The sequence below is a fragment of the Populus nigra genome, chromosome 3, assembly GCF_951802175.1.
Source record: "Populus nigra chromosome 3, ddPopNigr1.1, whole genome shotgun sequence".
In the NCBI taxonomy this organism is placed as follows: Eukaryota; Viridiplantae; Streptophyta; class Magnoliopsida; order Malpighiales; family Salicaceae; genus Populus; species Populus nigra.
This window is the reverse complement of record NC_084854.1, coordinates 6,058,469-6,074,440: the sequence shown is the minus strand read 5'-3', so window position 1 is coordinate 6,074,440 and position 15,972 is coordinate 6,058,469. Positions and strand designations below refer to the sequence as shown.

At 30.1% G+C, this 15,972-nt stretch overlaps 1 protein-coding gene across 1 annotated transcript; it reads right to left on the bottom strand.

The window, feature by feature from the left end:
- Positions 1-13,262: 13,262 nt before the first annotated feature.
- Positions 13,263-15,621, bottom strand: LOC133689971 (probable aspartyl protease At4g16563). The gene has a single exon (XM_062110091.1). The coding sequence runs from the start codon at positions 15,464-15,466 to the stop codon at positions 14,063-14,065; it is 1,404 nt and encodes a 467-aa protein (XP_061966075.1). The 5' UTR covers positions 15,467-15,621; the 3' UTR covers positions 13,263-14,062.
- Between the last annotated feature and the right edge of the window lie 351 nt (positions 15,622-15,972).

Genomic DNA, 15,972 nt, shown 5'->3' with positions numbered 1-15,972 from the left:
TTTTGAACTAATATTGATATGGAAAAATATTTAATCCACCTAAGTTAACTTAGGTTGACCTGCAAAACTCATAAAAATAATCTTAAAAAAAATGAAAAGCTTAATCCCGAAATAAATCGATGTTGAAGGGTTAAATCATGAAAATAACATTTAATTAAAAAACCAGAGTGAACTTGAGTCAACCAAGCAAGTCTGCGATGAAAATTATACATGTCACCAAATTCAATAGATGTTTTATCACAGAGATTATTTTTCATTTAATTACATGAAAATAAAGCACATGATATTTTTTTGTGTGAAAAAATATATATTTTTTAAAAGTAAAAAAAAAAATCATGACAGACATATGGAGCTAAAATATAGCAAAGGTATATCATTGACAATAGAAGGTGAAATTGCATTCTTTTATGTTTGAATTAAATAAGAATAATAGATCATCGATAACAAAGGGTGAAATTGTTTTTCTTTTTTTAAATTGAGAGATAGAAAAAGCAATGAACAAAAACAAAATAAAAACAAATAATGCTCTGGATGTTGTGGATTAACTCGTCAAATTGCTACCCGGATAATAGACTTAATTGGTTTCGATGATATGTTTTATCAATTTTTTAAAACAACATATAAAACAGGAAAAAAAAAATGGAACCCGGTTGTGAGGGTTTGGGTATTTAAAAAAAGCCCAGTCACGTGGGTCTTCCAACCTAGCTAGCGCACTTGAGCCTATCTTATTTTTTTATTTCATAAAGGGATGAACCTCTTCTTTTTTTTTAAAAAAAAAAAGAAAGATAACATGTCGCCTGCTTTCTGCAATTTGCTGAAAAATTGAGGGTTCGGTTTTTTTCAATTTAAAACTCATTCTTGACCCAAAAAACATTGTAAACATCCATTGACACCAAAACGACACCTAGGCTAGCCCGTTGGGCGACGTTACACAAAAAACTAAATATGACCAAACAAAAAAAAATCTAGGTATTTGTAACGTGTCTTTTAAAGAAATGAAAATAGTTTATCCATGAATTTAAAATCAATTGCATATTATATGATATTTTTATTTAACATTGAGAGTGAAACATACTAGTTAAATCTAGGTCATTTTAGGTTGACATGTGAAAGTTGCAAGTATAATCTTGAAAAAAACAAAACGGGAACCTAAATCTCAAATTAATTCAATATTGAAAAATAAAACTGGCAAAAAAATATTTTTTTTAAAAAAACTAAATAAACTTGAGTCAACCAACTAAACTCTCGATGCAAGTCATGCACGTCATTGAATTCAATAAATTTTTTATTTCATAAATTATTTTTCATTTAATAGATTTATATGACAATAAAGTGAATGCAATATTTTCTAATGGAATAGTTTTTGAAAAGAAAAAAATGACAAACACGTGGGACTGAGATAGCAAAAGCAAATCGTTAATAACAAAGAGTGAAATGATATTTTTTGAAATTTTAAGCTAATTAAAAAAATAGATCATCGATAATAAATGGTGAAATTACATTATTTTTTTAAAAAAATGAGGTACCAAAAATGCATTAAACAAAAAAAACTAAAAAAAGGAAAACAATAGATTGGATGTTGTGGTTTAACTTATCAAACTTGCGATATGGGTCATAGAACTAATTAGGTTAATTTTTTTTCTTTATCTAAAAAACAAAGCCAAAAAAAGCCTAGCAACACTGGACTATGGCCTAGTGCACTTGGCTTCTAGAAAGAACAACTCAGGGGCTTGCTTCTTTTTTTATTTTATTTTATTTAAAGGGGCAGATGACTTGTTGTCCATCTTTTTTTATTTCTTTCTTTTAAAACCCAAAGATGACACGTCGCCCGTCAAGGTTGATGACATGTCGTCTCCAAACCTGGATTTCAGCCACCATTGTCGTGGCTAAAAAATCATAGCAGAGGGTTTCTAACCCACCAAACCTATTTTTCAACCCATTTAAAGAAAAAAAAAACATGTTATAGAACATGTAGAAACCAATTTAGCAACCCAATAAACAAAAAAAAAACAACAGTTCAAATCACAAAATTAAACCGAATAATTTTTTTCTTCCTCGACTTAGATTTATTTTATGAGACAAAATTGAGGTTTAAAACAATCACTATAAGATTCCCCTCATTGAATATAACCTATTAACACCAATTTCAACCATTCTAATAGTCAAAATAAGTATAAACGATGATTTTCTCTTTTTAAACTGGAATTCAACAACTTTCTTTCTCTCTTCTAACCAAAAAAAGAGTGAAAAATGAGAGAAATGAACTTTGATACCAAAATTGAATATCTAAAAACTAAAAGGAACAATCACCTATAAATAAAAAAAGGATAGGGTGCTAAATTAAACTTTTTGTATGAATTCAAAGCCACTACCTATGTTATCTGTTATTTTTACTTTGGTTCTCTGACTTTCAATCCTACCCTTCATCCTAAAAAAATATGTAATTGGATGCAAATTTGAGTTTAAAATGATTAATTGTGCAAAAAAAGATTGAGAACCAAATTAATTTTTTTTTAAATCAACTTTTTCGGTCTTAGTAATTTGTGAAAGAATGCATAGTAAAAATTAATACATTGAAAACAACCCACGTGTTTTAGCTTTATAACTAGAAGCCATGCCTACGCGATGTTGCGGGTTGTGGCATTCTTATGCGTGGTCATAGGTTTGTGGAAAAAATAAAAAAAAATATATATATATATATATATATATATATATATATATATATATATATATATGAAGAAAAATTGTTGTCATCTACAATGTTTTCAAGGAAAAACTACAAAACTAAATTCTTAAATAGCTTAATATTTAAAAAATAAAATGAACAAAGAAAATTTTGGAAAAAATCATAACAAAAAAAAATAAAAGAAAAAAAACTATGCAGGGAAACACTGTAGCAATCTATAGTGTTTCATGAGGAAATCTACAGTTATAATTCTTAATCAGCTTAATATTAAAAATAATAAAATCAATAAAGATAATTTTGAAAAAATTCATAACAAAAAAAAATTCATGCGGGGAACAATGTAGCAATCCACAATGTTTTTTTTTTAAAACTACAGAGCTAAATTCTCAACTAGTTTAATATGAAAAAAATAAAATCGACAAAGACAATTCTAGAAAACAAATCATAAAAAAAGGAAAAAAAACCATGTGGGGAAACACTGTAGCAATCTACAATGTTTTAAAGAAAAAAAAACTACAAAGGTAAATTCTCAACCAACTCCATATTAAAAAAATAAAATCAGCAAAAACAATTTTGCAAAAAAAAAAACATGAAAAAAAAATAGAAAAAAGAAGAAGACAATTTTAGGAAAAAAAAGCAAAAAAAAAATGAAAAAAAAACATGTGGGGAAAGTTAAAGCTAAATTCTCAATTAGCCCAATATTAAAAAAAAAATTGACAAAGATAGTTTTGGAAAAAAACATGTGGGGAAATACTGTAGCAAAACAAAAACCATGTGAGGAAACATTGTAACAATCAATAATGTTTTAAAGAAAAAAACTACGAAGCAAAATTATCAACTTGTTCAATATATATAAAAAATTGACATAAACCATTTTGAAAAAGAAGAAGAAAAAAATTCATAAAAAATTTATAAAAAAATCATATAGGAAAACATTGTAGTAATCCATAATATTTTTTTAAAAAATTATAAAACTAAATTTTCAACCAGTTCAATATTAAAAACAAATTTAATAAAGATAATTTAAAAAAAAAAAGAATAAAAAACAAAAAAAAAATAAGAAGAAGACAATCTTGAAAAAAAAAACATGTAAAACAAAAAAAAATAGAAAAAAATAAAAAACTAAAAACATATAGAGAAAACCACATTACTTTCTCACGTGATTTAGAGTATTAGTTAATAATGTAATAAAGAACTGCATAATCTCATTCTCAATTTGTAAATATTAACCCTAACCTTGAATTCTCAAATTTTCTCGTCAATTCCCCGCCTCAATCCCTCCTTCCCCTTAAATTCTCCGCCCACTCACCATCCCATTTCACTCATCGGCAAGACCAACAACATCCAGCCAATATCTTTACACATGGCGGGTTTGCTGGTGTTGCTTTTATCGGTGGTGGGTATGCTGCTTTGGTCTCATCAGGTGCAGGGTTTGCAGGTGCTGGGCTTGGTAGCACAAACAGATGATCCTTGGTATGTTTATAGGGTCGAATCCTAAAAGTAAGTGGGTGTCTAGGATAGGATTTCAGCTCAAGATTTTAAAATTTTTGATTTTTTTCCTTTTTGTTTTATATTAATTTTTTTTAGTATTTTAGATTGTTTTTATTTATTAATGTCCAAAATAATATTTTTTTAAAAAATATTAATTTAATATATTTTTAAGTAAAAAAAATAATCATCCTTTAATTACAGCTAGTATTATTTGGTGATGGACCGATGGTTTAGTAGTCGATGTCCTTTTTAGTGGGCTGTTTTGTGTAGAAAAGATAGTTATGCAGAGATTTGACGGTTGGTCTGAGCATTTACAGGGAATGAATAGTGAATTAGAAGGTTTAGCATTTTTAATATTTTCACTGGATAATTAATTGTCTGCGGTATGCTGCTGCTGTTCGGGTGAGATTCTGTGAAAAAAAAATTATGATGTTATTAATATGTTTTTTTAAATGAAAAAAATTAAATTATATAAAAGTTAATTTAAAGTGATATAATTAATTTTATAAATTTAAAAATAACTTGAATAATTAGTAAAAATATAATTTGATTTAAAAAATTAAAATAATAATTTTTTAAAATATTAAAACGACAATATATTGTATTTACTCGAATTAACTCAGATTTATTTGGATTAACTTAGGTTAACTTGTTAAATCTCAAACTTAGATCATGAGACCCCGATAACTCGATAGAAAACAAAATAATATATACATATTAAACCTAATTCTCAATTAAGCTAATATTACAAGATGCAATTGAAAATAAAATTTAATTGAACAAATGAGTCGGATCAACTCGAGTTAATTTGTCAAACCTGAGTTATAAAACTGAGATAACCGTATAAAAAAAATTATAACAAATTATAAAGTTTAATTTACAATCAACTCAATGTTTAATAACAAAACTAAAAAAAAATTAAAAAAAAAACACTAAAAAACTACGCGAGTCAACTTAAGTTTCCGTACCAAACTCAAAAACATGTCCTTCACCATAATGTAAGGCTCAAAACAATATTTTTTAAATTAGTCTTTAGCAATTGGATAAATTGCAAAGCTTGTGAAGTTTAAGTACCAAATCCAGATATTCAAAAGACCAAACCATGCGAAGACAAGGCAAATTATGCAAAATTGGATAAAAAATTGCCGTTAGCTTTATAGTCTAGATTCCGGAAGCAACAAGATCGGCCATAATTAATTTAGTTCTATTGTCTATTATCTATTATTCTACGAGGAAAATTATTATTAACTAATATACTGAAATGATTGGGATGGTACGAACAGTACCATATTTTGTTTTTACTTTTTTTTTAAATAGTTAACACCCTTTATTGTATTTTTTAAAAAATTGTTTTTAATTTTTTTAAATAGTAATTATTTTTTAAATTTATAATACTTGAAAAAAGTTATAATAATTTATCTTCAAAAATTTTCACTTATATTTTATATAAATAAGTTGTATTAACAAAAACCATTTGTTTTTAGTAACTAAAATTAACATCTAAGATTAAATAAACAAAATATATAAAATAAAAAAAAAGATAATTAATGTAAAATATTTGCATGTATATCTATCTTTATTTTTATTAAAAATATCAACTTATCATTTTAGTATTTAATTATCGTTAACAATGTTTTTTTATATATCAATTATATTTTTAAAATTTATTTTATTAAGTATAGATATTACTAGTTTTTTGACCAGCACCATGCAACACGTAATATATTTTTGTTCAACCTTTGACAAATGTAAAGTCATTAAGAAGTATTTAATTCATACTAGTCGAAACACTTTAAAAATACTTAAATAATAACATGTTGGACATTATATTTTTTTTAAAAAAATTATTGAGATAGCGACACATCAGATTGACTTGGGCCAACCATAATTAATTTGTGAAGCCTACAATTTGGGATATGAGATTGTGATAAAACCATAAAACCTATACTGAAATAAATTAGGAAATTCAATTATAATGAACCAAATATTAAAAGTTGAAAGCAGAAAAAAAAATATAAAATTAAAAAAGAAAAAAAATGACTTGAGTAAACATATATCGACGGTGGATGCAATGGGGTGAGCTAAGATAAATTTTTCTGGATGTAAAAAGAAAAATGTTAAGGCGACGCTATGATTTTTAAAGAAGAAAAGGATAATTTTAGTTAATTTAATGATATAAAAAAGGCAACTTTAATTTCATAACATGAAAAACAAAGCGAATCCAAGTTACTCTCCTAAATTTGAGTTAATATTTAAAAATTATAAACAATGAAATCTCATACCTAAACTTAATCAATAAAGCTAATTCTCAATCAATTTAATGTTAAATGATAAAACTAAAAAAAAATCAATCGAAAAAACTTTTCAAGGAAGAAAAATAGCGATAAAATGAATGAAGATCAAACTTAATTAAAAAAAAACAAAAGAGGATGAAATCACAAAAAGAAATCGATTTTATAAATCACATGAAATAATAAAATAACAATTAAAAAAATAAGAACCAATTATGAGAGATGAAAAAATTAAAGAATGATGAAATTCAAAATAATTCTCAATTTGAAATAATGTTTTCAAATAAAAAAAATTACAATTAGAAGAACAAATATTAAATCTGAAAAGGAAAGAAATTGAAGGGTTGATGTGAGTTTTTCAAGGGGTAGTGCACAAATCAAGGTAAAGGAGAATAAGAAAAAAATAAAAAGTGATCCAGCACCAAATCGGATCAAATTATAAAGAGAAAGAAGATGTCGAGATGAATAAAATGATATGGAGGTAGCACTACTTTAACCACTAGATTTAGCTACACGTGCTATCCAAATACTACTTAGCGGCTGATATGTGCAACACGTATAAATAACTTTTTTTTTTCCTTTTAACTTTATTTCACAAAGACAAAATTGACTCTAGTATTAAATGACAATAACAAAAAAATTCATTTTAAAATTACATGTAAACTCTTGACTTCAGTTAAAAAAATTTTATGGCAAGGGCAACGTAGTCATCATGCTATATAGTCAAATGAAATTCCTATAAAACCCCTAGATCTAAAATCAATATTTTTAACTTTTAAGAGTAATGCAATAATTTTACATTTACAAAAAAATTAAAAAAAGAAGAAGAAGTTTTGCCTATAAACAAATTAAAATTCAACCTGGTGAAAAGATTCTTTTATCCTTTAAATCTAATTCATTTGATTTTTTTATTAAAAAAAAACTGTAATTTTACTGTTATAATCTATAATAAATCACGGCATATCTACGGCGCTTTCCCCGCAGGTTTTGTAATTTCAAATAAAAAAATCCATGATACTCTCAAACGCATGTTATAAAACTAGTTTCTGGTCTATATAGTGCGGATGTGGACTGTATTTCGAATATAATGAGTTGGTTGCTAGGAATTTGCTAAAAAAATCACCCATACGACTGCTATCCATATTTGCCAAATCCCAGTTCCTATCTCATCTTGACTCAACAAGCAGTGATTACTTGACTTAAGTCTAATAATGGGCAGTGAGTAGAGATTCCAAATGCAATCAAAACCCATTATTTTCCAATTCCTAACCATGTGCCCTAGGCTCCTAGCTAGTACTCATTTCTTTGTTCTTGTTCTTCTCACATGACATCATCGATCCCAGCAACAAGTTCAAAACCCATTTCTTCTTCTTCTTTTTTTTTTCTCCTGTAACTTATTGTGCAAGTTCTTCCAAATCAGCGAGTGCCATGTTCGTGGAACGTAAATTTCATGGCTTACTTTTCTAGCTTTTGTGATAGATCAAAGAATGGTTTCCTTTCTGTCCGTGCCTTGTTCCTTCTTGGTGAAGAAAAGGCCGAGTTCTCACCATAAATCCACAGAAAGAAACTGTAAGAGCACTTTCATCTCTCTCTTTGTTGTGTAGGGCACTTGGTAGTATAAAAGCACATACGTTATTATACCGAAAATTATTTCCTATATGGGCATGGATTATTAGCAAGTAAATTAGGACGGACCTAAGTGTATTGGATAACAAACAGAGAAAGCCTACGCTCTACCGATCATGAAAAGTTTTGTTTTTATAGTAACTTGTCCTAACTGTGGCGAGCCCATCCAATGAGATAAGCTTTAACCCCACTAGTTAAAATGACCTCTACCTCACGTTTCCACTCAACAATGGATACTTTCGTGTGAAATAGACGAACAGAGGCACATCTCGTGTGGAAACTAAGTCCATGAAAATAATTTCCAAAGCTTGTCTCGATCAATTGATGGACCGATAAATTGACAGGTCAACAAAAACTTGAACCCTTTAATGTGGAGACAAGAACTCTCGACTGGAGTTATCAAGACTCTGGATGACTCTACAGCACTTAGGTGGGGTACTTAGCTTTTGAGTTCATCACAAGTCTCAAAATGCTAAACACCGAGACAACAAAGTTATGTTTGTTAGATTGAGTTACTTCTTCTACACTACAACAAAGTTATGTTTGTTAGATTGAGTTACTTCTTCTACACTCTTCTTTATTTGCAATTCATTTTTTTAGGGTTTATCAAGTTACTTGAGCTTTAAGATTTGTGATGGGCTAAGAGACCATAGTTAAAATTGGTTCCATTAAAATAAAACAAAAAACCTTGTGGTGGGTGACCCTTTTTCAATGTTTCATATTACTTTATTTATATATATATATATATATATTTATTCAATGTAGGATAGTTTCTTTAGCAATGCAAATTATTGCACGCAAACTATCATGTTAAAGTGCATGTAAAAAAATGAGCAAGTAAAAGTTTTCAAAAATCCCTGCCATTTTATAATCTGGGGTGTGTGGTCGGTCTTACAATCATGGCTTTGGCTACCAAACAAGTTATAATATGTTTTTCATGTCATTAATTTTGAACAACCTTAATGAATTTAGTTTCGAAGGAGCCATAAAGGACGACGTAGAAGAGTTAATTCTTTGTTTAATGTGTGAACTCTTCGATTTCTTATATTTGAATGTTTGGATTTTAATTTTTTTAATCAAGTAATTATATTAAATTCTGTTACTTGACTGATGATGTACCCGTTAAATGCACGCATGGCATTGCTTTGTAAGTTCATTCCAATATCGCAGCACCAGAAATAAATCAAGAAAAAACATTTTAACATTTAAAATATATATAGTAAAATGAGATTTATATACCAAGAAATAAACAAAAATACAAGAACAGAAGAAATGAAATAGTATACTTCTTCTTGGATTGCCTAGCAAAAATCTTAACAAGGACAGTACGTTCGTAGTAGCACAGCTATGACTGTAGAAGAAGAACCGTCGCCACTGCCGCTATCATTATCGTTATTTCTTTAGCAATGGCAGGATTTGCAAGCAAGAACAGTGACTATTCGAAATACTGTAACTCCGACATTCCATACCTCTTCCTCAAAATTGTAGTGCTCTCCACACTCTTCCGCAAAATTGTAGTGCTCTCCACACTCTTCCTCTGCTTCAGTACCATTATTGCCACATCCTCTCAATCTGATCTCCCTCTTGAATTCCCTCTACTCTTTCGTGAAATTTCTCCATACATACATCCATAAAGCATCGAATTGCCACATCCCTCCACTCTGTCGATATCCGTCCGAAGGGAGGATCGATTCAGGTGGTGTGTGTGGATCGAAGTTGTTTTTCTTTTGTTTTTGCAATTTTAAGTCTCTAAGTTTATTTTTTTTTTGTAAATAAATCTCACTGTTTATATTCTTAAATGTCAAAAATATTTTTTCTTAACTTATTTCTGATAAATTTGACAAAATGGACCCGCAAAAAGTGCTATTTCTGTATTTTTAATGTACACGTCCATTGATAAGTAAAAAATTCATAAAAAAAGGCAACGAGTAGGCAGATCCTATTACAAAGCATTAATTAATTATAAGAAACTCTAAACCTTGTGTCTTTTTTTATTGTAGATGGCATTGTTCATTGTGTACTTATTATTCATTTTATAATAATATATTTTGGTCTTTAAAAGTTTTATTTTGTACAATTTGATTCTAATTAAATACTAATTTCTATTGATTTTTTAGTTAATAGTGAAATTAAAAAAAAAATAGAGATTAAAATGAAAAAAAACATCAAACATGATTGCCGTACTTGAGTTTTCATGCAAAATATACTTAGGTCATTGATCTTTAAAAATAATATAATTTATAAAATTTAGATCCTTGAAATCTTAAAAAATCATTTTTGATAAACAAATTCATTTGTGTTATTTTTCAGTCTATTGTTAGAGAAGAAGAGAGAGAAGTTGCCAGATTCTGGTGATAAGAGAAAAAGTCATCATTCATTCCATTTCCAGCCACCAAAATGAGTTTTATTGGTGTCCACAGGTTCCTAAAGATGAGAGGGGCTTTATTGGGTTGTTTGGAGCCTTAATGTTGCATAAAAAACCAGATCTAAGCCAAGAAAGTCATAACTAACCTGGTTTGATTTCGAGATTATAGGCAATTTTTTGGATATTTGGAGTTGATAAAATTATTTTTGGGTGTAATGACGGTGTTGGTGAGGTATTTTAGGGATAAAAATATATTAAAAATGAGTTTTTTTTTTACCAAAAGAGGCGCTGCTTCAATTTTCTGGTCACCATAGTGGGAATATAGCTTCGCAGACATATGTCTTCTGTCTTAGTAGGTGATGTGTTGCATGAGTATTTTTTTTCTCAAAAAAATTGTCCGACCCTTTAAAAAATAAAAATATATAACCAAGCCCAAGTCTGTGACCCTAGGCTTGAAGGCCCACCATACGCTTGAGCTTTTCCTTGAAATGGGCCCGAAAACCTAGGCTGTTTTTTCATCTTTGATTTAAGGGTTAGACATAAATTAAAGAAAAAAAATATTGTTGAACCTAGTTGAGTCCATGACCTAGAGCATATGTTTGAAGAATTAAGCCACAACATCCAAGATTGTTTTTCTAATTTTACTTTTTTTTAATTGATATCTTCTTTGAATTTATTTTTTCTTAAATGATTTTTAAATTTATGGCTCGATTAATTAATATCTCTCATTTGTGATTTTTTTCTTATTTAACCTTTTTCTGGATAAAGATTTTTTTTTTTTAATGGTGTTGTGAGTATTTAGTTTTTGGAAAGATTATTCTCATTCATCTATAATTTCTTTTAATCTTTTATATAGACGAACTTTTTTTAAAATAAAAAAATATTTATTTCATAGAATATTTCTAATATATGCAATCTTACATAATACTTTTTAGGGTGTGTCTATTTCTATCATCATTTGATTGAATAAAAAAATAATTTTAATAAATAAATCCAACATCCATAACAGGGTAAATATCTTATCTTGCGAGATTAAATATCTTGATCTATACCTATCTCTTGATTTTTCTGATTTTATTTTTAGTTATTGTTAATGACTTTTTTCTCCATTTATTAACACATAATTCTTAATTTATTTGATTACGTGTATGTATGAACTTTTCAATTTACACAATTTTTTTAATGTATAAGAATGCATCGAAAAAATTCAATATATACAATTTTTTTGTAGGGAAAAAAATATCTAGCCCACGATGGAACGCAGGTCAAACAACTAGTAGAAACTAAGCCTTGTGGGGAAACCGTTGTAGCATTTTTCATTGTTCATCCCCTTGCAAATTATTGTGGATTGGAATAGTGACTTTTAAAAAATTTTAATTTGGTCCTAGAACTTTGTTTTTGTATAATCGAGCCATTTTGAGTCCAAGTTAGCATCCAATTGCATGTGTTTTTTTTTTTTGAAAGAAGGGTTAAATTGAAAGATAAAGAACTAAAGTGTAAAGGACGGTGAAAATTAGCATCTTAGAATTTCATTTGAAAAGTTCATTTTAGTCCCTTATCATTTTTAGCTATTAGGTAACCAATCCCTTTAGTTTTCTAAAATTCAATTTTAGTACTAAACTTTATTTTTCATATTTTTTAATTTCTTTTTTTTTGAAAGGAGAGTGAGAGGCTCGCCAGATTCTAGCGTAGAGAGAGAAATTTGTTATTGTCGACGATTCCAGCCATAAAATAGTTTATTTTTACGTCAATAAGTTTCATTTCATAAAGGGATTTTGACCTAGGTGGTTTGTTTTCCTTCTCTTTGCCCGAGGAGGTAAATCTAGCTACATGAATAATTTGGGTTTCAGGTTGATTTATGTTTTTTGAGTTTTTTTTATGGCTATGGATAGATTTATTAAGATGTTTATGGTGTTTTTTTTAGTATTTAAGATCAAAAATGGGTTTTTAATTGAAAAAAATATTATCCCCTAATTTTTCAAAAGGTAGATGACACATTGTTTATTATCTTAAAAAAAAAAGATATGGGGAGAACGACATATCATTTGCCTCTTTAAAAATTAAAAAATAAGACAGGTCAAGGCGCTCAGGATGAGTGGAAGGGCAAAGCACCTAGGTTGTTTTTATTGATTAATGCCCAAACTCATGCGACTAGACTCCTTCTGTTCTTTGTTTTTTGTTTTTGTGTTTTTTTTTGCTATTTTATATTTGGTTTAAAAAATTTGATAAAACAAATCATTAAACTCAATCAAGTCCATTAGTCGGATCACAGATTTAACAAGTTAATCAACTGCTTATGGGCTATTATTTGTTTTTTTTCCATGCTTTTTTTGTCTATCGATTTAAAAATAATACAATTTCATCATTTGTTATTGATGATCAATTTTTTTATTTGATTCAAATCTTAAAGAATACAATTTCATCCTTTGTTATCAATAATCTATCTTTGCTATCTCGGCACCACGTGCCTATCACATTTTTATTTTACTTTTAAAAAATATATCCCATAAAAAAAATTATCATACTCTATATTGTCATATAATAAAGAAAAAACATATTTCACTAAATGAAACATAATTGTTAAAACAACCACCCCACAAGGAAAACATGGGTAGAAAACTATGGGTACAAAACTAGTAAATAACTAAACCAGAACTATGGGAGCGAAACTAGATTAACATCCGTTGCTTACAAATTTCAAAATTAGCTGAACCAAGACCACACCCTCAAGTAGTCTAGACTTATGAACAGTTTAATAGAATTATTTGATTATAAAAAAATTGAAAATCCACACACTCAAAAGTAAGAATAAAAGTTCATATATTCAAATAAAAAAGTCCTCCTAACATATGTTTATTAACTCTAGAAACTCACACCCATAATTGAGTATTAACCATTACAACATGGGGGCCAAATTTATCCTACTCTTACATATGGGCTTTGCAACCATCAGACAACCTTTTCTGTCATATTTACACAGTAAAAGAAAGAGAAGACGCTTCCCTACATGAAAAGATACGAAAAAAGAAATACGTTGTTGACACTTCATGACACACATATAAAGGAGCACGGACCAACATGAACATCGACAATTCAACAGTAAGCACGCGCTGGAGCAGATGTCTCCTACATGAATACAAAATAGATTAGTGACCGTTGAACAAAAGGACGAATTAATTTGCCTTGTGCACCACCAAAAGATTAGGCTGGAGAGATATCCCATAGTGCTACGAAGGTATAACGGCTACCATGCGTGAACAGGCACATAGAGAAAACGAAAAGGAAAGGGGAAAAAACAAAGAAGGAAAACCCGTATAAGAACAATTTTCTTCAAAATCTCTTCTATATAATTTCAACCTTTGTAACAGTGATTGTACGAAAAAGTAAACCTTGTCAACCAACCGTTGCTTGCTGACCGACAATTAACAATTTCACCGGAACCACCATCACAGCGGCCTCTAGTGCTTCCAGTGCTGCAGCCACCACCATCCATCACCACCATCCTTACCATGCACCTAAGAATTAAACATCTAGCAAAGATGAGCCAATGCTAATTATTTCTCTTTTCCAAACTATATTATATCATAGGACAAATGAACCATTTCACGATACACAATTTTGTTGCTTAAAACCGAATCTCTCATTCTTCAAATCAAACTCTACATGAAAGTTCCTCTGCTGATAATTCCCCAAAATAATGGCCGGTCCACCTCCAATTCCCGAACCACTCATATTGTCACTCACAATTGTCAAGCATATAACTCCAGAATCAACAAATGAAAAATAATTTGCCAAAGGTAATGCCATCTTAGCACCACCCTTAAAGTGAAAAATGAATTCCGGGACAGAAACTGATTTCTCGCCAGAAATATTGAAACAAGGCCTTAAACCAGTCTGATTTTGAACTTCAGTGGCTACTGTATAATGGGCCACTTGCTTCTCAAATTCCTTAGCTACTAACTCATAAACTGGCTTCTCCATGAATGTGAATGTTGTCCCTGAGTCCACAATCGTCCCTCCATTACCATCTGATCCAGGGACCAGAAATTTGTAAGGCACTTTAACATGTGTGTCCCCTATGACAATGTTACGCAGCAATACATAGTAATAATCCCGAAATGCAGCGGTTGGATTCTTTTGAAAGGGTGTGTAGCGAAGCCCTGGGGTCTTGGTATCATCCGAACCTGACCCGGTATCCAAAACAAGATCACTGCTTGCTGGAGTGTCATCAAAAGCGTGAGATACTAAGCAGTAAGAGAATTTCTTGAGACCCAGTTGTGAAGGGAGTGATTCGGGGCTCCGACCGAACCCGGCAATCCCTTCGGGTTGTCTGATGGAGAAAAGGGAGCACCCGACAAGAAAACCGGGTATGGTTTTCTTATCTGGGAAATCGAGAGTTTCAGATAGTAGAAGTCCAGCTGTGGAGCCTGAACCATATTGAATTACATAAGGTGGACAGGATTGAGTGCAGTTTTGAGTAGTGGGGTCACATTCTTGGCATTTAGACTGAACTTTAGGGCCAAAAAGCCATGAGCATTTGTGGTTTTTGCAACCAATAAGATTTGAAGAGGATGATTGTTTAGGTATAAATGTTGGGATTCCTGTTACTTCAATGTTTGGGAAGTCACATCTTGAGCAAAGATAGCGAGAAGTACAAGGAAACCAAACAAGACTAGAACCGGTGTCCATGACAAATTTGGTTGTCTGTGGAGGCGTACCAAAGTTGAGAGAGATGGAGTAGCCACCATAGCTACGTGGAAAAAGAGGGGTCTTGAGGAGAGAAAATTTGGTTTTTGGGGACTTGATGTGGTGGGCTCTTGAAAGAGATAGAGAAGCGAGGTGATTGAGTGCTCCCCAGGGATTTTTTGAGGATATGATCAGCTTGGTGGAGCTAGGAGCTGATAGAGGGATGGTGATGGTTGATGTTGGTGTTGGTGTTGGTGTTGGTGTTGATGATGAAATTAAGATGAGAAAAGAGAGGAGAAGGAGAAACCGAGAAGAAGCCATTGAGGTGTTGTATTTTACTATTTTCTACTTCTTCTTCTTGGTTATGGTATTGAGGGAATCGGTAAAGATAAGAAGAGTAGAAAATTTTGTTGTTTGCTAAGAGTGGTGGTTTGTTTATAGAGGAAGAAACCAAAAAGGGAGAGCATCGGTAGACGGGAATCAAGTTCGACAGTGATGACGGAATTGTCTTCTATCATATCATGTGCAGAAATAACCAAGAACGCCATCGTGTCCTTGGGTGCTTCTTGTCTCATGCTCCCACTAACCACCGCCCACCAGTATTGAACTTTGTTTAATTACTTCTACAAAAGTTCACAAGTAAATTGTAGCTCTTTTCTTCACAAATTCTATTTATATTTAACAGTAGTATTTCTCATTTCATGATTTGAACTTTGGACTTTGGAGTATGATTTCCACATCCAAGCGCTGAATTTTATATTTTAATTAGTTTGAATTAGTCAAATATCTACATGACAATTTAACATCAATTGAAAGAAATTAACGAG

Coding starts and splice junctions, on each gene's coding strand:
- LOC133689971 (XM_062110091.1), bottom strand. CDS start 15,466: ATGGCTTCTTCTCGGTTTCTCCTTCTCCTCTCTTTTCTCATCTTAATT.